This window comes from Typopeltis vanoorti, chromosome 1 (assembly GCF_054136105.1).
Source record: "Typopeltis vanoorti isolate ZY-2024b chromosome 1, IOZ_Tvanoo_1.0, whole genome shotgun sequence".
Taxonomy (NCBI): domain Eukaryota; kingdom Metazoa; phylum Arthropoda; class Arachnida; order Uropygi; family Thelyphonidae; genus Typopeltis; species Typopeltis vanoorti.
The window spans coordinates 170,142,233-170,168,209 of NC_143549.1; the positions used below are offsets into that span (position 1 = coordinate 170,142,233).

General features: G+C 36.3%; 1 protein-coding gene across 1 annotated transcript in view; it reads right to left on the reverse strand.

Annotated features, from left to right (window-relative positions):
- LOC150110639 (transient receptor potential cation channel subfamily M member-like 2) overlaps positions 1 to 25,977 on the reverse strand; it is a 658,320-nt gene that overhangs the window by 168,691 nt on the left and 463,652 nt on the right. The window contains exons 22-23 of the mRNA XM_090403554.1: positions 11,779 to 11,924; positions 576 to 715 (exon numbers count right to left, since the gene is read on the reverse strand). Coding sequence (XP_090259680.1) covers positions 576 to 715; positions 11,779 to 11,924 — 286 coding nt within the window. The remainder of the gene's footprint in view (positions 1 to 575; positions 716 to 11,778; positions 11,925 to 25,977) is intronic.

Consider the following 25,977-nt stretch of genomic DNA (forward strand, 5'->3'; position numbering starts at 1 on the left):
ATTCCATCAATCTAGGTCCACTGTTGACCTCTTAGCCTACAGCACCACTATGTGGGTTCTTGACATTTCCAAATCATATAGTCATGTTAGGCAACAAGAGGCTTGCTCAGTAAACTGATATCCTCTGATCTACCCAGTACCCTCTGCAACTGGGTAGTAAGCTTTCTATCTAGTCATTCACAGTGCGTCATAGGACTCCCTCTCATCAAGCTTCTACACCAATGCAGAAGTGCCTCAGAGCTCTGTTCTGTCACCCATCTTCTTTCTCCAATACATGGTAAGACCTACTCTTAATCACCAATAATCTGGTCTGCATCTTTGCTGATGATAGTACATTTCATTTGTCCTACTCAATCAACAAATCATGGAATGCTTGGGAATAAAACTGGGATGTGAATTATCAATAATCTTGAATATATTCTATATATATTTTGCTGATTGTCATCACTAAATGAAGAATAACATGTAACTTTTATTTTTTGAAAAATAAATTAAATTAAAAACAAATCTCAGCTCTAAATGACAAAATGTAAACACATATCAACTTTTGGAGAAAAACATATTACAATACTAACCTTCCTTGATTGCTAAGTGTTTGATATTTTCCAAATATACTTGAGAAAGTGTCATCATTCTTTCTAATTCTCTTATCCTTACTTTTAATTTATATAAAAGTTTCTTCTCATAATCGATGTCATCTGTTATAGCATACATTCTAGAAAGCAGAAAGAAAAATACAGATGCTTTAAATAGCTGAAGAGAATGTAATAAAATCTTCATCAAATGTATGAAGTATAACTAGATATATTTTAGCATATGTGCTATATGTATTCATTCACAAAGAGATTATTTTTCAGTAATTATTACTTAATTATATGTTCATATTTGCAATTAAAATTAATAATGAAAAATTCATGTTTGCCCATAGGTAACACTGCCATACAGACCACACTTGGAATATTGTTCTCAGATTTGAAGGGGATAAATTAACTGTGGAAAGGATACAAAGACGGATGACAAAGATGGTTTCAGGACTGTACAAGGATAGTTATGAGGATCGGCTGAGAGAATGTGGACTGCAGAGTTTGGTGGATAGAAGAAGGAGAAGTGATATGATTGAGACTTTTAAACTGTTGAGAGGTGGTTACAGGGTTGACACTGGGGAGTTCTTTCGCTTGGTTGAACAGCAGGAAGGAGTGATAACAAGAGGCCATCCCTGGAAGTTATGAAAGGAAACTGTGAGCAAGAGGGTGAGGAGTGGTTTCTTTGCGTGGAGGGTGGATGAACCGTGGAATGCATTGCCTGATGGAGTGGTGGGAGTGAGAACGGTCAATGAGTTTAAAGAGTGGTATGATAGACTTTGTGTTTCTTAGGGGGGGACCTCCCCTCGATGAGTCTTGACAGACTTTATGTTCTTAGGAAGGACCTCCCACAATGAGTCTTTTGACTCCATGGAGGCTTGAATAATAATAATAATAATAATAATAATTATATATATATATAATTATATATATATATATATATATAAAATTTGGTTTAATCCTTTATCCAAGTGTAAGCAAACAAAGTTTGCAGCTGAAATATTTTCAGGACTGGAGCAACTTGTGGTAAAGGTGTATAAGTTCTTATCACTTGCCTTAGTATCCCACAATGCAAAGCACATCTCCTTATGAATACGTATAATGCTATGCATTAAGGGAAGGGTCACTACCCAAACCGGTTTCAACCTTTATTGAGATCTCATCAGTGGGAGCCAGACTCAGAGGTGGTAAGGTGGAATTAATGGAGAAGTCATATTTCCATATGCCAGTTGCCAAAAGGTGTCACACCTTATTATTAAAATTCTCTGGATTAGAGATAAGTTGATGGAAGTTTTTCACTTGGCTATTCTACCAATTATATATCTGGTTATACCACCTTTGTCACGAGTTGCTCCAGTTCTGAAAATACCTCAGGAGAAAACTTTGTTTGCTTACACTTGGATATAGGATTAAACCAAATATATAATTGGTATCAGAGCCAAGTGAAAAAACTTCCACCAACTGTTAGTTGTTTTTGAAGGTTATCATAAGTTAACCTTCATGTGAAGTTTCTCAGTAAAGTTTCATGCCAATGGGCCAGCAGTGAAAGAGTAATGCAAAATATATATAGTATATTTTATGTGACTCCCATCATTGGAAGCCTATAGTACATTAGTACTGTTGGTAGGCTAAGGATATTTTTCTTTCTGTTTTATTATTTTTTAATATTTTTTTTTCATTATTCTTTTTTTTTTTACCTGGGCCTACTCGAGATACCATACATGAAACTTTTTTTAGGCCTCCAATAAGTGGGCCAGTGGTCTCACACTCGGCAATGAAATTGAGGAAGTAGTGAAATTCATCATTACGAAAAACAATGAATATCATCACACAGTGTAAATTTGCTATAAGTCTACTACTTATAGAGTATTAAATAATCTGAGAATAAATATTTAAATTTCAGCTGGTTGTTTTATGAGTTATGGTTCAGTATTATTAGTTTTATAACTATTTCATCTTGTGTATCGTAAGTTGTCATCAGTGAGAGCAAAAAACAATGGTAAGGAATTTGAACAATAGAACAGTATAGATTGAAATCTGGCACATGCGTTGTACTGTTCTATTATTCAAACTCCGTGTCATTGTTGTTTGTTCTCACTGATGACATCATACAATATGTAAGATGAGATTTATTTGCAAAATTAATAATACTAAACCATAACTCATAAAAACATTCAACTAAAATTTAAATATTTATTCTCAGAATATTTAATACTCTATAACTAGCATGTCTTATGATATGTAAGGCAAAATATTTGTAAAATTAATATTTTTTTCCTACTCTGGCACATGTGTGAATGTTTAATTATGGGAACTTCACAGGTCTCGCTATACAAAAATAAATGGTTTAGCAGCATTTAAAAACTCAGTCTCTCAAATTCAAATAATTTAAGTGAAATCTAATAAGAACTATGGTTTTTAATTTTCAATATTCAATTTCAACAATATCATCATGTTTTTTAAATTCAAAGATATGATATCCAAAAGATGGCATATCTTTGAATTTAAAAAAATGCAACTTTATTCCCATAACATGTTTCATACACTGTGATTAATGAAGTAAGCAAAGTACTGCTCCAGTGACTTTGTATCATGTAGCTAAAATTATATATTTTCACTACTACTTCCTTAAGTAGTGAACATTAGTATTATTATTATTATGGGCTACTCCAGGGGTGCTTAAGGGTCAAAGCTGTATAACTGAGAGACCTCCACATAGCCTTTAAAGGAATGCGGAGAACCGACCAGGGCTTCTGACCTAATGTCCAATCCTCACCTTCTCGTGGTGCACCCTGTTGGGTATCTACTTGGATACTGAACGGACGAGGATGGGCTGGCAATTTGGGATTTAGCCGACCAAATTGTATTCTTATTGGTTAAACCAAAATATAGAATGATGGTACAACATGACAAAATTTCATGCCGGCTGGGGCGTCGCCCGGTTAAACAAGGCCCCCGTTGTTTTCACCAGGGAACCAGGGCGAACAGCGAAAAGTCAGCTACTGGAACAAATCTGAAAATATAGAAATATAAGAGCTGATAATATTGGAGTGTTGACAAGTAACAGACTGATTTGGAGGAAAATTGTAGATAGGAAATTAATAATGATGTAATTTTTTTCATGTAGTACTATCATATCCTGTACACCCCTTGAGGGTACATGGCAGGAATTTGATGATGATGATGATGGGCTACTCCAAGGAGTCCTTAGATCCATCGAGGGAGGTGTTAAACATCATATCAAGAACTACCCAACATTTGCACAGTATCTATCATACTTTGCTTTGAACTCATTCACAGTCATGGCACCCACACAATAGACTCTGGCAACCTATTCCACTCACTACTCTCCAAACAAAAAACCTAGTTCTAACACCCATGCTAATTACACCAGTTTCCATAGATGGCTTCCTAGTTCTCCCAAGACCAAACCTGTTCTGAAAAATTTCCTCTGAATTAATCTTGCAAAAACTTCTCAGTATAATTTGCATGCCTCAATCATATCATCCCTTTTTCACCTATCAACCAGTTTCTGTAACCTACAAATTTTCAATCTTTTTTTCACAACATTCATTCTATAGACCTGCTACCATCTTGGTTTCACCTCTGAATATTCTCCACCGCCTCCTCGTTACCAAGAAACCCTAGCACCCAGATCTGTGCACAGTAGTCAAGATTGGATCTTATCAAGGCTCGATAAAGAGGATCAATAACCTGCTTGTCTCTGCTCATCAAAATATTCTTCCATAACCAAGTAATATGATGACCTGCTTTAGCCACTTTTGCTAAGTGTCTGAAACTTTAACAACCTATCGACTAACACTCTCAAGTCTCTGGCTTCGTCAGTTTCCTGAAGTACAGTTCCACCAATGTGGTATACAGCTTGTAATCTTCTCACTCAAAAATGCATAACCTTACACTTTGCCACATTAAACTGATATCCATTCTCCATTCATTTTAGAAATTATGGACTTTACAACTGTGTTATAAATAATTCTTTTAATATCCTGACGTTTCAATCTTTATATTAAGATCATCATCTGGAGCATATACAAATATACAGGACAAGCTGAGTTACATTACATACAGTAAGCTAGAGAAACAATGATTTGATCACAGGTTATTCTACTGGCATGATCTCTAGTGAAAAAAAATTATTAAAAAAAAAAAAATAGAAATTAATTAATTATTTAGAAACTACATCAAAGTAAATTGTATTTATGATAACATGAGCAAACATTCTTTCTTATAGATAGTTTTCTTTCAGTAACAATCAGGTCCTATTTTTAGCATTACAATTGTTATTTTTGATTTAGGATCCTGGATTATCTATGGTACTGTTTATAGTTACTCTTAGAGAGAAAGGTTCCGTGGGTCGAATATGTGCCTTCGATATGTTTGGGATTTTTAGACCATCATTATTGTTCAGATTGGGGTGGTTGATAATAATCTCACAGGCTTCCTTAAATTTGCATTCATACCATGTTTTGGTGTGATGCAAACAACTGGTGCTTTTCCAGTCAATTCTATGTAAGGTGTCCAAGGGCATGATCAGAATGGCCAGCTTCACCATAATTATTATATTTAATGTATCGTTTATGTTCTTTTTGTCTGATAGGAACTGAATAGACATCCTTCTGAAATAGTAAATTAGTTCCTGAAATAGTAAATAACTAAGTGTTCACTTAGTAATTTACTATTTTGAATGATTCAGTTACCTCCCTATCATCAGCATTCATAAAATCATTCTGCCATATACATTCTTTCTTTTACTTAGTGTACACCCCCTCATTTCTCAAGCCACTAGCCACACATGAAGACATTCTGCAACATTCTACCAGTACATTTCTAGTTTCCCCGTCCCAACATACTTACTTGCCCAGAAAACAATAGTCTCCCCAAATGCCTTTGCCTTTCTTCATTCAAACGTAATTCATCTCTTGCATACAACTACCTTCTGTCCTCAAACATACTCCATTCATCCACATATTCCAGACCCTTTTTCCTGCACATTCTCGTCATCATCACTGCTCCTCTCAGTATTATCATATTGGGGCAATACACTCACTATCTTTTCTTCAGACATAAATTTCATACTAAATGATTCATGCTACCTCTCAGTTCATTTGTCCCATTACTATCATATCCTTCACACTTTCATCCCTCTTCACTGCCATTGCCACACTCTCTATTGGTTCCACTAGGCAAGCACTCCTTTGGTTCTCTACTCCACACACCCCAAATCATCAAATCTCCATATATGACACTCCAAATAGATTTATTCATCCTTCTCTCACAGCATCACCGACTCTTACAGCTTCCAATCTCTCTCTCTTTTCTCTCCTACTGTTCCTCCTCCCTCTCAATTCTCTATCCCATGCTTCCACACTCTTTCTCTCATGTTTCTGTAATTTCATCTCTTCCACTGTCTTTCTCATTCTCTCACCTCCTTTGTTCTCTGATGCTATTCTTTTACACCAAATCTCATTCCTCTCATACTAGCCAACCTCTCTATTCTCCCAAAATAATTCATTCACCCTCCTCAACTCAATCTTCATTCCTTCCATCTCCTTTCTCAGCAGTTCTATTTTTCTCTCCACACATTCTGCTTTCAATTTCCATTAACACACAATTATGGCTTTAGACAAACCATCTTCATCTGCTAAACTACCCAAAGCTAAGTCTATATGCAGGTCTACAACATTCTCTCCATCCTCCAACACGCTACTGGCATCCACAAATTGAAAACACTAAATCCTGAAATCAAGAAACTTATGTCTCCTAGCATCTCCCACTACCTGCATTTCATGCACACAATTACCTTCCACAGTCTTAAAAAATGGGATGTGTACATACGTATGTGTAGCAAGATATAAAATCTTCAACTAGGTTACGAATAACATACATAGTCTTTAAACAGGGGAGAACTAGGGCTGGCACTGAATTTGGCAGCCACCACCGTGTTGAATATAATCACCACACGTGGAGACAATGCTGAGATCATAAAATCCCAACTAATTTACTAAACTAATAACCACACAATTATCCAAAAAAATAAAAAAATAAATTTTCATTCAAATAGCATAAACTTAAATACCAGTACCGTCACAAAATAAACATAATATCTTTCCTTACTACTAATACTTATATTTTTTTAACTCCCATCACTCATTGCATCTGTCTTTGCATGCTTTTATATGGAGAGAGAAAGGCATTATGTACATTCTACATTCTAGTTGTTTTATTTCTTTTCCACTGAAATGAAGTTTGCCCTTTACTTCCAAAATGCCTCTAAAACAATCTAAATTTGGTCCTTAGCGTGAATAGCCTTACTAAAAAAAATTAACACTTCTTCATTAGTAATGTATTATATATCTCATTATAAAAGAAAGCCATTAAGCTATTTCCTTAACTTCAATCCCCTCAAAAATAACAGAGGATTATCAGCAACCAACTTCTTTGCCATCTTTAAGTGAATGTTTCTGTAGTCATTTATGTGGAATTAATATAAAGAACATAATAACAATGAAACTTAAGACTCCCCCCCCCACACACACACAATATGCAGCCAAAGTGTGCAAAATACAACTGAGATGCAACATGCTTGTCATATTGTACATTAAACTATTTCCACTCTTCATACTTAAAACACCCTATGCAGTATATTCCACTAAATCATTCCAATTTCTGTATCAGAAATCTGCTATTCATGCATTAGATCAATATAATATACAACTTCTAAGGATTGCCTTTCATTCTTTCTCCTCTACACATATACTATAATATACATATAGTCTACTATACTATATATATCTTCCTCTAAACTTTATGAATCCTTCCCATATTAACCTGGTAAAATCCCCTGACCAATATAAGGTTTCTATGAAATTGAAATCCTTTCCCCTTTAATAAACCTTTTCATGCAGCTCTGTCATTTATATTCTTTCAACCTCTTTTCAGACCTCTGATATTCAGTACGTTTTTTTTTTTTTTTTTTTGCAAATGAGAAAAAATATAACAATGTAAAGAAAAAAAATATAATGAAAAAGTTATTAAAAATGAAATGAGGAATATGCAGAGTGATATTAGATGTTTAGCAGAAACTAATGAAAGTATGCAAAAGAATAGATTAAAAGAAAAAAAAGGTAAAAGCGATGAGTGATTCCAGGATAGCAGTATATGGAGATTCCATAGTTAGAGGATTAGCTAATGAAAGAGTACATAAGGTCTGCTATCCAGGAGGGAGAATAAGTAGGATAATTCAGGTACTGAACACGAGGAAGAAACAAGCAAGAGAATTAGTGGTGGTTGTGGGGATAAATGATCTATGTGGATATAAGGAGCATGTGAGAGCGAATATCAGGAGGTTATTGAGAAGAGTGAAAGATAACAGTGTAGTTGGAAAGGTTGTCAGTGCGTTGCCAAGGTATGACAATGATTAGTTGAGATGGAGAGCCAAAATCATGAATGGTATGCTAGCAGAGCAGTGTGAGGAGAAGGAAGTGCAGTTTGTGGATGTATGGCATATGTTTGAGAGAAGAATGGAATTATACAGGTGTGATGGGTTGCATCTGAATGGCTTTGGAGTGAGTGCATGGGAGAAAGTGTTGCCACAGGAAAGTACAGTATGTGATGCATGCAAGAGATAAGAAGTAAGAGATGAAGTGAAAAATCAGGAGAGTGGTATTGGAGAGATAGAAGTGCTTGGCAGTAGAAACAGTAATAGAGTGAGAGATGACGAGAGAACAGGAATGCAAGAGGAACAGGGAAATGGGGATTGCCTGGGTGAACAGGGAGACATGACATAAGGAGAGTGGATGTTGGAAGTGGTAGTGAATGTGTGTATGAAGATGGAGTATATTACGATGTGGGAAGGGAAGTTGAGACTGAGTGGATATATGTGGACCTCACAGTGATGGCAATGCCTCTTTTTCGTTCTTTCTCTTTTTCTTTGCATTTCTTCCTTTATTCTTCCCTCTACTTCTCCTGAGTCTTTTTTACTATTCTTTCTTCCAGACATTCAACACTGGGATCCAATACCCTGCTACCACATTTGCCATGTGCTGTGACCCTTGACATCTGGAAAGAGGGGATCATCTTGCACTATTTAGGCCTCTACTTCAGCAAGATTGATGGCCCAGCCAGGATCAATCAACTAGTACACTTGTCTGCAAGGGATCAGCTGTGTTGAAGTAAGTATCGTACTCCATGGTCTTGGAACAAGGCTCAAGGCTTGCTGTGGTGCTGATATAGCATTTGGGATAGTCTTGACATTGCACTCCCAAGCACAGTAATTGCTTTGCCAGTAAGTGGGTGTCCATGTGTGGATCTGTAGTGGGTGTAAGAGAATGTCAAGGAAAGGTTGTATTATATTCATGAAATTTTTGTTGTTTGGTTGGGAACAACACACAACTTAATTCAATTTAAAGATTATCTGAACAACTTGCTCCCAAACATAAAATTTACTATTGAACTAGAAGATCACAAAAAAATACAATTCCTTGACATCTTTCTTGAAGTAAAGGGAAAAAAGATTGATCATTTTAGCATACCGAAAACTGATTTAGAGATTCTCTAAATCAGTTTTCTCTCACCACCACCACTATCCATTATAAAAAGATAGGTATATTATTATTATTATTATTAAACAGGACCTCATGGAGTCAAAGACTCATCTGGGGGATTCTTTTATCACACACATCTCATCATACCGTGTTTTAAGCACACTCAAACTCCTTGCAGACACCACACTCTCAGGCAAGGCATTCCAAACATTCACAACTCTGCACGAAAAAACCTCTCACTTCCCTACTCACACCCTCTTTATACAGTTTCCAGGGATGACCTCTGGTTCTCTCCTGATCTCCCACTATTCTCTGTAGAACTTCTCCACCATTGATCTTATAACAACCCCTTACCAACTTGTAGGTCTCTATCATATCTCCCCTCTTCCTATGTTTAAAACATTACGAGGTGCAGCATACAGCATTTCCAGTATGTCAAAAAAAGGAGTGGAGAAATGTGCTTCCTGAAGCATCTTACCTTCAATGGGTGCAAACCAAAGAGGATTAACCACATTCTTGATATGCCTCTGACAGCTCTTTTACATAATGAACATTTCAAGAATGCAATTATATTATCATACTGGAAGTTTTTCCACTTGGTTATACTATAAATTAAAGATATCAAGAAATTATATACTTGGTTTAATCTTTTATCCAAGTGTAAGCAAACAAAGTTTGCACTTGAAGTAATTTCAGGACTGGGCAACTCATATATAAAAGCTAATGACTTCACATCACTTGCCTTGGTATCCCATAATGCAAATCACATATCCTTATGGACATGTATAATGCATAGTATTATACATGTCGATTATACATATAGGAAGGGTCACTATCCAGATCCTTCCCATAATGCATAACATTATACATGTCTGAAGTTACTTCAGGTGCAAACTTTGTTTTGCTTTCACTTGGATAAAAGATTAAACCAAGTATATAATTTCTTGGTATAAGGTTGCAATGTTGCATGTTGCTTTGTGATTACTAAAAGAAAGGATTGTGATTACAACATTAAATGGCTTTTATGCCAACGTATAAGAGCCTGAAGTTCTTACATCTACCAAAATGAACCTCCCACGATGAGTCTGTCGACTCCATGGAGGGTGTCATAATAATAATAATAGTAAAACCTCCTCATCCTCCCATGAAAAAAAACAGGAGTTTACAAAATTCACTGCTTTTGCTATATAGACATTGGAGAGGGCCCAGAGATGAGTGACTAAGACAATATCATGAGTGTGGGATGCTAGGTATGGAGAGAGGATGAAGAGATGTAGACTGCAGAGTTTGGTAGATAGCAGGAAGAGAGGTGATATGATAGAGACATTTAAGTTAGTGAGAGAATTTTATCAGATTAATTCAGAGAGAAGAAGATTAGAAGGTGAGATAAGAACCAGAGGTCATTCCTGGAAGTTATGTAAAAGTGTGGTGAAAAAGGGTGTGAGGAGTAGATTTTTTACATGAAGAATTATTGGTGAATGGAATGCATTAGCAGAATGTGTTGCTAATGCAAGGAGTGTTAAGGACTTTAACATTCTATATGATAAATATGTTGTCAGTTGAATGAACCTCCCATGATGAGTCTGTCGACTCCATGGAGGGTGTAATGATAATAATAAAACCTCCTCATCCTCCCATGAAAAAAACAGGAGTCTACAAAATTCACTGCTTTTGCTGTATAGGCCAGATAGGAAAGTCTGGAGATACACACGTCTGCACACATAAAAGATGTTGAGAAAATAAGACAGTACAAATCAGGATTAGCTTTCTGCACAACAAACTCAGACCACTAAGTAGTTGAACAAGAAACAGAAATGCCATATATTCATCATAACTGTTTTACAAGAAAGTTTAAAGAAACCTCAGAAATCTTCATATCCCCATACAATGTAATAAAAACCAAGGTATAATCTGACACCAAGTTTGGTTTGCTTTCATCAAAAATCTAACAACCATGGAGACCTCAGATATAATACATGTTCTGCCACAGAATTTAATATCAACTAGCCTTGTTACAAAGCATACATAATAATCAATACAATGGGTTTTTTTTCCTGGTCACTTCGTTTGCATGTACTAGTTTTGAAGTTGTGATAACATCTGCTATGTGTAATTAATTTTTTCTAGCTGGTCTTTTACACTAGTTTTGTATCCCTGATGATGTAAAGTCCAACAACTTGCGAAACTTGTTAGGTTATACTGTTTAATTTAATATATCTGTTAGAAACCTGCGGTCTCAATACCAGAAATTAAAGGTTCATTCTTTATTCTTAATGTCTTGTTTGTATTAATCCCATGGCACCAATGGTGCCAAACATTTTGCAACCTCTTGTACGAGACTTTTATATATATATATATATATAATAATAATAAAATAAAAAAATCAAAGTGGATCCAGTAATGTGCAAAGCATATACAATCATCTTGTTTCTGGTGACCTGACTGCAAACCAGCCAATTGTGAAATACAGCTAGATAACTAAACTAGCTAAATATTTGATAGCAAGCTAAATACATAAATGGTTGCATCTGCATAAACATTAAGCTTTGCAATGAAACACACACTAAACTGTTTCTAAAATTACCAATAATGGTTTATTAAAAGAACATCTCATTAAACTCAATATTCCTTACATATCCATCTGTTTTTTAGCATTTTGTTTCTCTAATTCTTCAGCTGCTAGTTGTTTGCTGTATTCTTGTGCCAAACGTCTCCAGAAATTATAATCTTCAGCTGACATTCGCTGAACTTTCATTAAGGCTAAATCTGATTCTTTATCCTTAAAAAAAAAAAAAAAGCAAACCATGTAGAACAATAATACAAAGCATCATTTATTGGGCACAATGCAATAGAGTTCAAATAAGGTACCCAAAGAAACAGAATGAGGTATAAATATTTACTACCTAAAACTACACAAAGTACACTATCTACATCCTCTAAGCTATGCATCTTTAACATTCATCATGCCTAGAGAAAAACTATGATCATGATAGATTCTCATGAAGCATATGTGCTGCAAATAATTTCATACCACTTGTTAATCCAGCCTATGGATCAATGAATACCGTATGCAGTAAAAAGCAAAAAAAACCTAACCAATGATAAGTTAATAGTGAACTTATACAATAAATAACTTATACAATGAATACCATATGCAGTAAAAAGCAAAAAAAACCTAACCAATGATAAGTTAATAGTGAACTTACACAATAAATAACTGTGTTGTAACCTTTTATGAGAGGCAAAACTTTTTGGTGTTTTAAATGGATTAACCATAACAAAGAGAAGTATCTTGAGCTGATGACTAAAAAGAGTGATGAAGCTCACATGCAGCATAAACTTCAGGCCAAGAGACTGATAGCTATAGTGAAGCACATGGAATCAGATTATGAAAAGGAGCTTCAGTCTTTTTCAAACTCTTATATGTCTTATATGGACACATGCCAAGAGAAATCCAAGATAATGTATTGATATGTAGCAAGTAAAAAAAAAGAAAGAATGACCATGGAAGAATAATTAGTGGATATGGATGGTAGGGAAGTGTTGAATGCATTAGAAATAGCTGAGTTGTTTAGTGTTCGATGATATGTACTTTCCAGGCATACCCATCAGCTCTCCGGATACCAAGAGAAAAAATGGATTAAAGAATACAAGTAGATGACTTACAGCTGTTAAAGCTAATGCAAAAGCCTAATCCAAACACCACAGAAGGACTGCATGGGATACTGGCATGAGTGCTGAAGTAACCATGCCAGAAAGTTGGCTTGTGCAACCTCATTTGTGCAACCCTCACAGAGCACTAATGTGCTTATAGATTCCTTGGCCTCTTGTGCATGGGATCAATATAAAAAAAAACTTCTTTTATGGTAAAACCTCCCTCACTATATTAATTCCTAAAAATATAGTACTACAGAAATGCCAGCCTGGTTAGCCAAGGGGGATATAGTGTCTCAGCTCATCAACATATATGGTGTGGTTTCAAATCTCAATGGATATTTGAAAATGTACTTATGAGACATGAATTTCATTGCATGCTATATCTGCTGTCCTATAATGGAGAGATTCAAAAGAGCTTGGGAGCGGGGATATGAGCATTGTTTTTTTTTTGTGGTTTCAAATTCAAATTCTCTGCAGACACGAACTCTCAGGCAATGCATTCCAATCAATCACAATTTCCAAGCAAAAAACCTGCTTCTCACTTCGCTCCTTATACAGCTTCCAGGGATGACCTTTTCTTCTTTCCTAATCTCCCACCATTTTCAATTTATATACAGGATTATCATACAAGATAATCCTATATCAACCCCTTACCAACTTGTATGTCTCATCCCTCTTCCTTCTATCTACTAGATTCTGCAAATTGCATCATCTCAACCTGTCTTCATATCTGACATTCCAGAGATCAGAAATTATTTTGGTCAATCACCTCTGGACCCTCATCTGTTTGAAAACCAAATCTATTGACTGTAGTCATTACGTAGCCTAATCAAGGCCTTATACAATGGAACCAGAATCTTCTTACTTCTACAGGTCAGTATCCTGGGCATCATTCCAAAATTCGTTGCATTGTCCTCACAATTTTAGCAATGTGCCCTCTAAATTTTAGATCCTTATCCACCATCAACTGAAGATCTCTTATTTCCTGCACCTCCAACAATATATCCCCAACAAGAGTAAATTCTACATTCCATCTTTTGTTTCCTAAATTTTAAAACCTTACATTTTGCAACGTTGAACATTTGGATTCCTGTGCCCATTCACTCAATCTATTCAAGTCTCCTTGTAAGGCCAGAACATCTGCTCAACTCCTCATAGTTCGTCCCAACTTTGCATAATCTGCAAACAACTGAATATTCCCATTCAAAATTTCCCCAATATCATTTTAACATAATGGTTAAACAGCAAGGCCCTAAAATAAGCCTCTGGGACACACCACTAGAGACTCTCCTCTTCTGGGATAGTGCTCCCCCCCCCTCCCCATACATAACTTGATGATATTTATCAGATAGCCAATCTCAAATCCAATGCACTAATCTAATATCCAACCCCATCTGCTTTGGTTTGACTATCAACATACCATGAAGGAATCTATTGAAAGCCTTTGTAAAATCTAAGTAGATTACTATGTATCCATCTCCTTTGTCCAATGAAGCTGTAACCTTATATTGTAATAAGTAGATCACTAAAACATCACCTCCCTTTAGCAAATCCATGCTGTCCATCAAAGATAATACCACTGTTGTCAACCCAATTCTGGTTCTTAATAGCCTATCCAACATTTTAATCACACCACCTGACACAGAGATTGGCCTATGATTTGATGCTTAAGTTCTGTCACCTCCCTTATGAAGTGACAAAATCTTGCCTTGCTTCCACTTCTTTGGAACTTGACCCAATTTAAGACTCATAATAAACAAACATGATGTCATATCCCTAGCACATACATTCAACATACGGGGTGATATATCATCAAGTCCCATAGCCTTATTAACAATAAGTTTGATCAATTCTCCATATAACTCTTGCTCACTCATAGTTATTCTCTCATCCTCATTATTCACTACACTCAAACTCTCAATGATGTCACATTCACATGGAAGAAAGACATTTACGAACTGCTCATTAAATATCTCAACTATATCCTCCACAGCAGTTGTTCTTACACCATTTTCTTCAATCAGGGTCATCCTACCATAAGCATTGTTTTTCTTGCTGGCTACATATTGAAAGAACTCCCTAGGATTTTTTGGCTTCATTAATAAACTGTCACTCATACTGCGCTCTTTCTACCCTTACCAACTGCATCATCCTCCCCACTTGTGCTTTGTAATCCTCATGGAAATGATTATTACCACTTCTCTTTTGTTGCATTGATAATGCTTCTTTTTCTTTTGTATTGCATGCTTAATCTCTTCATCCATCCATTTCACACCAACCTTATTTAACTTTCTGACCATCGCAATAATTTAGACATTGCTTCTATCAGATAGATTTTGAATATCATCCAAGCAGTGTTGATCTCATTTCCACCCAACTCCTCATTCCATGCTACACATGCAAGCTGTCTCCTGAGCTTCTCATAATCACCAGCCTTGTAATTTCACATATAACCCTTTCTTCACAGAAATCCTCACATGGCTGGCATTCACTGAGGTAACCACTTCATGGTCACTCTCATCAACTGGAAGAAGATTTGGCACCTCATTTATAATAACTTCCTCTGACAAGATGATCAAATTCAAGACACTCAATTCTCGTGTGACCTCTGTTACATACTGCCTGAGGTGGTTTTCACTCAAAAACTCTAGAAACTCATTTGCTTCATACTGCAATCTCATCATTACAGTCTATATTACCATAATTAAAATCACCCATAATGATCACCCTTTTCTCATTTGCTTGGCTAATTTGATTATATATTTTATGGTCACTACCATCCACATTACTAGGTCTATTGAAAATCAGATTAAGTGTTTCATTCTATTCATCTTTATGTCACACCATACTGCCTCAAAACCAATGCCACCATTTCTCTCTTTTATCGCTACCTTTTTCCGACATAACTCTTTGTCTATCATCAATAACATTCCATCACCCTTTCTATCTTCACAAAACATATTATACCCTTCCATCTCTATTCCTGTCAGGATGTCATTCTCATCGAACCATGTCTCCCTTATTCCAACAATTTTTGGTGAATGAACTCAATCAATGGAACCTTGATTTGCCTTGTTTCTTACACTTCTAGCATTTGTATACAAACATAACAGCTCATTCCTGGATCTATAGCTAGTTCCACTAATACCACTTATTTGATATGACTTTTCCATGCTTAACTCGAGTCATTTCTTTTTCTCGTTATTTCTTTCTCTCTTCATCCGCTTCCCTTTTTGTCTACATATGCATTCTTATACTCTTGGAGCATCAAGCTTTCTCGTGCTGTGTTCTCCTATCCACCCTGAGCCTCCCCGTTTCCCTGTCTGTCTTGCACACCTGGTCTCTCATTCTCTATACATATGCCACTCACTTCCTCATTCATAAATACCTGTTTAATCTCTCCTGTCTTACTCTCCTGTTCTTCCACATCGCTTCCCACTTGATCAGATTCATTTTCTGCACTCAATTACTCTCCCCTTCTAGCAGAGGTTTCTCCAAATGACTGACACCAAACCAATTCAAATGCAGTCTATCATCTTATACAGATCAATTTGTCCTTCAAACTCATTTCCATACATTAACAATTTTCAATTCTTTCTCTCACAAATTTCTACCAACACATCATTCATCATTCTTGCTCTCTGTCTCAGCTCATCACTATCCTACCTAGGCAACACACTGACTACCTACCTTTCCTATCACACTAATATCTTCTCATTTGCTTGGCTAATTTGATTATATATTTTATGGTCATTACCATCCACATTACTAGGTCTATTGCAAATCAGACTAAGTGTTTCATTCTATTCATCTTGATGTAACACCATACTGCCTCAAAACCACTGCTACTATTTCTCTCTTTTATCTTTACCCTTTATCCTTCTCTTCAGTGAGAGGATGAGAGGTCAAAATCAGGGAAATTAGAAGAATCAGGGAAGGTGCAGTCAAGTGTGGGTAATGCTACTCCCTAAGAGAAATTAGTATGTGTACCGAAATGATTATGCAATTTTGATTGCAGTGTCACAGGTTTCAAATCCAAATGATTTGACAACGATATTACACAAAGGTAACTGTGGGTTGAAGGGGCTGTTGCTATGCATGTACACAAATCTCAGAAGTATCAGAAATAAAGGAGAAGAGTTTTTGCCATTGATCAGCTCAACTTGTACAAAAATTTTCAGCAACCATGAGATGTAGTTGACAGAAGATGATACAATTACAGGAATAGAATGTATAGGGTAGTGAATTTTTAGGGTGGATATTGCTGATGATACATGAATAATTTGAACCACCAAAATTATAAAAGTATTTTAAATCAGGAAGAGATGGCTAATTTGCAGCTATCTGGTGTGAGAGAGGCTAATAGGACAAAATATATTTTCGGTTCTGACTTCAGACTGGAGAAGGATGTGGATGCCATGCATCAGAGATTAGTATACTAAGTGCATGCTGAGCAATTGTTGTGCAGGACTTCAACTATAGGGGACATAGATTAGATGGAGGAAAGGGACTTGGCAAGTGGATGTGGAATTTCTATAGTTGCTAAGGGATAATTACCTGAAACAGAATGTCATGGAGGAGACCAGGGTTTGAGAGTGGATCTGGTAATAGCATCGGAAAATGTACCCATAACCAAGGTAGACACTCTGCCTCCAATGAGGGAGAGTGAACAAATAGGTGATTGGTATGGTAAGAAAGGCCTAATTGAATTATGAAAGAAAATTAGCTAAGCAAGCCAAAATAATTCCAAAAGAGGTTTTTCATCATGTAGCAAGTAAGAGGAAGAATGACTTTAATCAATGATGATGACAGAAAGGTGATGGTGGTGGTGGTGGGGGGGTAGTTGAATTGTTGAATGATCATTTTGCAGTTGCTGATGTGACAGAGTCTGATGTCAGAATTTAGGTAGATGAAGAATAGGTACTCAGCATATTGAACAATATCAATGTGAATACAGAAGTAGGACTGGATAGCATGTTGGCCTGCATACAACATGAATGTGCAAGAGAATTGGCAGTGCCACTGATGAAATTGTCAATCTAAGTCTCAGCTCTGGAAAGGTTCCATGGGAGTGGAAAGAGGATAAGATAGTTTCATTACATAAAAGTGGCTACAAGACAAAAGTAGCAAATTACAGATGGATTAATATCTCAGAAGTGGTGTTTAAAGTATTGGAAAAGCTGGTAAAATACAGCAGTAGGCATAAGAATACAATATTCTCTGGTGGGAAGCATGGTTTTGTAAAAGGATGGTAATACCTTATTATTTTACTCACAGTTTATAATAGAGTAGCAGTAAAATTAGAGAAGGGAAATGGCTGCCTCACGATACTGATGGATTTTGAAACAGCATTCACAAAATACCACATGGAAAACTGTTACAAAAATTGGAACAAATGGGAATGAATATGAAGCTGGTAGCATGGATAGATGAGGTGGTTGACTGACAGACACAAGAAAGTAGTATACGGTGGTGTGGAATCTAGGAGAATTAGAGTCACTAGTGGAGTACCTCAGTGTTCTGTACTAGGGCCACTATTCTTTAATTTGTATATTAATGATATAGGGAAAATTTTAAGGGTCGGATATTTGATTTTCTGCTGATGATGCAAAACTGGGTTGGCAATAATTGATAGAGATGATGTAGATATCCTGAAGGATGAATTAGATACATTGACATGAAGGCAAATAATAATGAGTGTCAATTCAATGTTGCAAAATGTAAGGTTGTGCACTTCCGGTTAAAAAGGGTACATACTGTGTATCACATTGATGGTACTGGAGTTGAAATTGATGAGACTAGGGACTTAAGGTAATAGTGGACACGTTGAAGTTCACATGGCACATTACAAAAGTTGGTAAAACATTTCAAAGGATTACTTGGATGTTGAAAAACACGCACACACTAATAAGTAGAGATATGGAGATCATTATCCATCTTTATCTATGATTTGTCCAATTTTAACTACTGTGCATAGATTTAGGTACCTAGGCTTCTTGGAGATCAAGAAGTGGTGGAGAGGATTCAGTGACAAATGACCAAGATGGTGAAAGGTCTGTGAAATGCTCCCTATCAGGACAGGTTGAAGTTGCACGTTTTACAAACTTTAATTCGTAAGTGGAAAAAGATAGGACATGATAGAAACCTATAAGTTATTAAAGAGGTTCTATAAGATTGACTCAAAGGAAATATTTCAATACATGATGAATAGTGAGAGAGAGAGAGAGAGAGAATTAGAAGTCATCCTTGTAAGTCGCATAAGAGTATGGTTAGTAAAAGTGTGCAGACCAGTGGTGGCCCATGAAGCTTTAAGTGGGGGTGCTGCCTATACAAAATAATTTTTAAAAAAATCTTTTTTTCCTAATCAGTAACCAATTTATTAATAAATAAATCTGTAGATTTATTTATTAATAAATTGCTAATTTAATTATTAATAAAAATTAAAAATTATTTATTAATAAATTTTTTCCTAATCAGTAACCAATTTATTAATAAATTGGTTACTGATTAGGAAAAAAAAAGAATTTTTTTAAAATTATTTTGTATAGGCAGCATCCCCACTTACAGCTTCACGGGCTGCCACTGGTTCAGACCAATTTTTTTTGCTTTGAGAGTGGTGAGTGATTTAGTGGAATAAACTGCAAGAAGTGTTTTGAGTGCCCTGAGAGTATGATAAGTACTGTGTGTATTAAGGTATGTGTAGGTCTTCCATGATGAGTCTTTTTAACTTCATGGAAATATCCATATAATAATAACTCTACATGAAACTGCCTATCACTCAAGAAGTTTATCTCATATTTGGCATTGATCACAATGCATGAATATAACATCCTGCATTTATTATATAACTAGATTTCACTAGTTTGTTTCCTTTGTCTTAGTGACACCAGTTAAGTCCACGAGATACTTCTCTGGCTAAATTTGCTCCAGTAGCTACCTTTTCACTGTCTGTCTTGGTTCTCTGATGAAACTGCAGGAGGGGGAGGGGGATTGTTTATCCAGGTAATGCCCCAGTGAACATGGAATTTCATCTTTGCATCAACAGCAAATAGCTGTATGTTTCCAATGTCTTTAATGTATAGATTGAATAACAACAAACCAAGGAATTACACTGATGTACATCAGTGGTTATTTTAAATCTTGTAGACTCACATTCTCCATATGTCACTTTTTGGTATCTGTCAGTCAGTCTCTGTGTTATTCATACTAATATTTTATAATTCATCCTAATTTATGCAACAGTCTTTTATGTATTATGTCAAAAGCCTTAGCAAAGTTCAAAAGTATCATGGTGTATCCATTCCATTTGTCTAATTCACTGTCAACATTATTGTAGAATGTGAGCAAGTTGCTCTAACATGGCATTTCATTAGTAAACTCATGCTGTTCGTTGCAAAGTATAGATTCTCTGTATACCCATTCTGTATGTGAGCTGTAAAAAACTTCTGCAACATCTTCAATACAACACCACAGCCTTGTGCAATGAGATTCCCATACATTCTTTCCACTCCTGTGGAAAATTCCCTATTTTCAGACTCAAATTATACAGACTGGTCAAATGAATATCCAGTTCAGCTGAATACTCTTTTAGCATCCATGCTGATATCCCATCAGTTCCAAATGCCAAATTTTTATTCAGTCTGTGCAACAGCTTAAGTACCTCCAATATAAACATGTATTTTTCACATCTGAAATTCTGTAGATGCATAAACACTGAGGAAACACTTCACCTTCGCATTCTAAAATACCAGCTGCATACCTTTTTGCCAACATTATTAATGAGGTAATAAATATTCACTGCAATGCTGCATGCCCTTGCTCTAAGTTTTCTGAACCAACAACTTTTACATGAAAGACAGTCATAAATATAAGCATTTTAACTGAAAATAGAAACATTTATAAAAAATATGAAAAATACATCATCATCAACAACCATGGGTCCAATGCCTGTGGGTGTCTGATGCCATGCTGATATGATTCTTCCATTGCATTCTATTTTGTGAAAGATGACTCAGTTTGCATATGGAGTTTCCGCACCATTTGACAATGTTATCGCCCCATTCTCTGTTTAGTCTTCCTTTTTGGTTCTTTCCTTCAATCATTCCAAACAGCAGCATTTTTATTTTCCTCTGATTGTTCATTCTACATATATGGCCAAAGAGACGTAGTTTCCATTTGGTTATTTTCTGGATCAAGTTTTCTTTTGGTTGTATTCGTCTGTAGATTTCCTCATTGTTCACTTTCTGGATCCAGCTTATTCTCAAGATCTTTCTGTAGCACTTCCTCTCAAATGCTAATATCATCATTTCAGATTCTCTCAGGAGTACCCAGGCCTCACATCCATAGAGCATGCTGCTGAAGATACAGGTTTCTAAAATGCACAGTTTAGTTTGCATCTTTATAGATCGGCTCTTCTATATTTTGTCCATGGCTTTTAAAATAGTTGTTGCTCTGGCTATTCTAATTTTTATCTCTTTTTTGGGGTCCAAGTCATGCATCATGTGGTATCCAAGATATGTGAAGTGTTCCACATTTTCCAGTTGAAATCTGTCTTTGGTAACTCTGTTCAGTAACTCCTGTTGTCCAAATATCATGCTTTAGTTTTTTCAAAGTTGACGTTTAGTCCATATCTTTTTCCTTCTGTGTATAATGTTTGCAGTGACCTTTCCAGCCTTGCACTTCAGTCAAAGCAGAGGTAGTTTATTCTCATGCCATTTGCCTCCACCTTCTTCTTTAATCTTATCTAGTGTTCTTCCCAGATGTGTGATGAAGATGATTGGTGATATTGGGTCCCCTTGTCTTGTGCCTTGACTAGTAGCAAACCAATCTCCAGTCACATCGGCTATCCTGTTTATATCTTTCAGCAGGCAGATCAATTTATTGTACACACCATAGGATTCCAAGACAGCCCATGTTATATTTTGGTCAATATTATCAAATGCTTTTTGGAAGCCCACAAAACAGCAGTATATCTTTTTGTTCTTTCTTCGAGCTTTCTCTGCTATTAGTCTTAATGTGAGTATTTGTTGCACTGCACTTTGATCTTTTCAAAATCCAGCTTGCTCATCAGGAAGATGTGCCTCCATATGACCCTTCAGGCATTCTGTTAATATTTTCATCAGCACTTTGCCAAGATGAATCATTAATGCAATAGATCTGTAATTGGTGCATTCTGAAGCAGTGCCTTTCTTATGAAGAACAGCCAAGACTGATTTTTTCCACTCTTTGGGGGCATACCCTAATCTCCATATTTCATTACATAGCTTATGCATTTGTTTCTGATTCTCCCCCATATTTTAGCATCTCGCCTATTATGTTGTCATCTCCAGGACTCTTGTTGTTCTTGAGATGTTTTATAGTCTTATCCACCTCCTCTTCCAAGATGTCATTTTCAAAGATCTCTGCTGGTGGAGAGATTGCTTTCAGTTCTTTGATTACTTCTGTTGCAGTATTATTTAGCTGATTTTTAGTAGTTCACTGTAATATCTTGTCCATCTGTGTATGATTTAGGTCTTGTCCATCAATACTTCACCATCTTCATCTTTGACTGCTACTGATCTCGTTTGTCATTTCCTATTGACATGTAGACCTCTCTAGTTTTGTGTTCTCCATAGTACTGTTCAATGTCTTTGCACTGGTCCTCCAACCATTTGGCTTTACCAGATCTTGCTGCTTTCCATAATTCATTGCGTTTTTGATGGTATAACTCATCTGCTGCCTCTGAATTATCTCTTTTAAGTTTCAGTTCTCTTGTACCAATTTTAGGGTTTCCTGAGTTATCCATTTCTTGTTGATCTTTTCTCTTTCAGGAATTACTTCCTCTACTGTTTTTTTTAGCACTATAGTCAGTTGTTCTGCTCTTGTATATATATTTTGTTTTTCACTTGGGGTTTTAAGCTTAATTTCCAATATATTCTGATATGCTGTTCTTAGCCTGTCTTCATTTAATTTTGAGATGTCTCTAGCTTTCTGGAACTTTCCTTCATACTTCTGTTTCAGTTTTAGTCTTATATTTGCAATCACTAAGCTGTGGTCAAAATCAATAGTAGCTCCTTGGAATGATCTGCACTGTTGAACTGAGGTTCTCCATCTGGTCTATTAATAGCAGGTCGATCATATTCCTGTGTTTGCCATCGAATGAGCGGCATGTCCATTTATGGCAATCGTTTTGTTGGAATTTGGTATTACAAATCATCAGGTTGTTATCAGTGGCAGATTCCAGAAGCATCTCTCCACATTCATTTCTTTCTCCATATCCAAATTTTCTGATACCCTTTTCCCATCCTGTGTTATTTTTGCCAATCTTTGCATTCCAGTCTCCTCCAATGATGAGTATATCCTGCTTCGGCACCTCATCAATTTCTAGTTGTAGAATCTTGTAAAATCTCTCAATGTTTTCGTCTGCACTCTCTGCAGTGGGCACATGTACTTGAATGGTCGTGATATTAAATGGTTGGGCACTGAATCTTGCAACCATTATTCTTTCACTAACTGGTTTGTATCCTATGATTGCCTGGCAGGCCTTGTTACTTAGCAGGAATCCTATGCCTGCTTCATGCTTACTTTCATTTCCTGACCAGAGAACTCTTCTACCATTTGATTCTCCTGACAGTGTCCATCTCATTTCTGAAATACCCAATATATCACATCTGTATTTCTTCATTTCTTCTTGAAGCAACTGCAATTTTCCAGTTGCCCAGAGTGTATGGACATTCCATGTACCAATTGATATTCCATCCTTTACAGGCCTGAGTTTGATTTTTTTGTCTTTGTTTTCAGTAACTGATTTTTTGATCCAATCCTGATTACTCAATTGGGGACGTGGACCCTGTTTGACTGGGTGACGTCCGAGCCAGCATGAGTCTTTTCTCTTGTTCTTTGGCATCAGATTTCAATCGTATTTTCATTTTACTCAGTACATTGACACTTATCTGACAAACCCTTAGTCTTCCTTGAAGAGCTTGGGAGAGATGGAAGAAGGAGCATATGAAAAATACAACAAAACATATAAAAAGTAATAAAAATATACCAAAAACCCCCTCAAAATAACACCAAAATTTCTTTAATAAAAAAACACTTCCACATCCATTTCACGAACATTCTCAGGCATCAATGCAAACATTAATAATATTTAGCACTACTTACAGACCTGAAAACTTAACCTACTTTTTCTAATTGAATCCCCATTGGCATTCTCCATAACTACAGCTCATCTCGACTATACCAGCTACATTTGCATGATGTCCACAAAAATGGAGGAAAGTGTGTTTGTCTAATATGATATCACTTGCCAAAGACTATCTGATCAGGAATCCCCACTTTTTAGCTCTGGTCTGACTCAAGATTATCACTACTTCATAGCCTCCATTTGCTGCTCCTCTGACAACCATGCTGCTCTTTTGAGTACTTATCACTTTAACGTTCATAACACAAACAGGTTACCTTCTCCGAAGAGAGGTTGAAGCATTTGCCATGAATCATGTATATCATAAATAGTTAACTTACCAACCAGTATACCAGACAATCCTCAACATTCTTCTAACTCCAAAGAGTTAGAAGAATGTTGAGGATTTTTTTCTTAACTAGCTCTCACTCCAAATACACTGTAGATGTCAGCTTTCCTCCTAGAAATGCTGAACACATTCTTATCCAAGTCTCCTCTTCTACAGTTCATCATCCTTCCAGTAATCTCAGCCTCTTACCTATCCCATCTGCAAATGAATTAATAATTGAAATATTCTTCATTAAAATGAAGGCCTTCATTTCCCATTCCAGCACAACCTGATTCTCTGAGAAATGTGCTCTCTGCAGTCAATAATAAAAATGCAGCATATGTTCAGTGGCTAAAATCAAAAACTCCAACTTCTCCTTCTGCTTACACTGTAACCCAAAACAAGTATAAAAGAGTTATCAACAATAATAAAGAGCAGATGTCATAAGAATGAAAATGCAATAAGTTTCCCTCCAGTTCAAACTCATATGGATTATTGTACCCAGATTTTGACTTCTTCTTCTTCTCTCTTCCATCATCTGTGTGGATGATGAGGAGGCCGAATGAACTCTTTCCACTTCTGTCTGTCCCGGGAGAGTACGAACAATTCTGTCCAGTTTGGTGTCGCTTGTTGTGATTTGGTTTTCAGGTCCTCTTTTATTTTGTCTATCCATATAATTCTTGGCTGTCCTTTGGATCTTTTATCTTCCATCGTTGTATTCAGGGCTTTATAAGGTAGTCTTTCTGTTCCCATTCTGGTAACATGGCCAAACCATCGCAGTCTCGTTGAAAGTTTATTTTTCGCTAGGTTAGACTATAATAAATTTTGTTTAGTCCTTTATCCAAGTGTGAGCAAACAAAGTTTGCGCCTGAAAGTATCTTCAGGACTGGGGTAAGGTAGTACAACATCGGGCAACTCGTTTCAAAGGTAGAGCAAGCTAACATCACTCCTATCTCAGTATCTCCCATAATGTAATGCAAAACATATCTCCTTGTGGATATGTATAATGTTATGCATTAAGGGAAGGGCCACTACCCAGACTAGTTTCGACCTTTATTAAGGTCGAAACTAGTCTGGGTAGTGGCCCTTCAGTGGGAGCCAGGCCCAAGTGGAGATACCAGGCAGACGCATTAGCAAGGTCATCTCCTCCTATAGGAGTTGCCAAACGGTGTGCCACCTTTTTATTAAATTACTCCAGATTTAGAGAAAGATGTTGAAAGTTTATTTTTCACTTGGTTAGACTATAATAAATTTGGTTTAATTCTTTATCCAAGTGTGAGCAAACAAAATTTGCACCTGAAAGTATCTTCAGGACTGGGGTGAGGTAGTACAACATCGGGCAACTCGTTACAAAGGTGGAGCAAGCTAACATCACTCTTATCGTAGGATCTCCCATACTGGCTCCCACTGAAGAGACCTCAATAAAGGTCGAAACTAGTCTGGGTAGTGGCCCTTCCATTAATGCATAATATTATACATATCAGCAAGGAGATGTGTTTTGCATTATGGGAGACACTGCGATAGGAGTGATGTTAGCTTGCTCCACTTTTGCAACGAGTTGCCCGATGTTGTACTATCTTAACCCAATCCTGAAGCTACTTTCAGGCACAAACTTTGTTTGCTCACACTTGGATAAAGGATTACACTAAATTTATTATTATCATCGCAGTCTTCTTTTTTGGA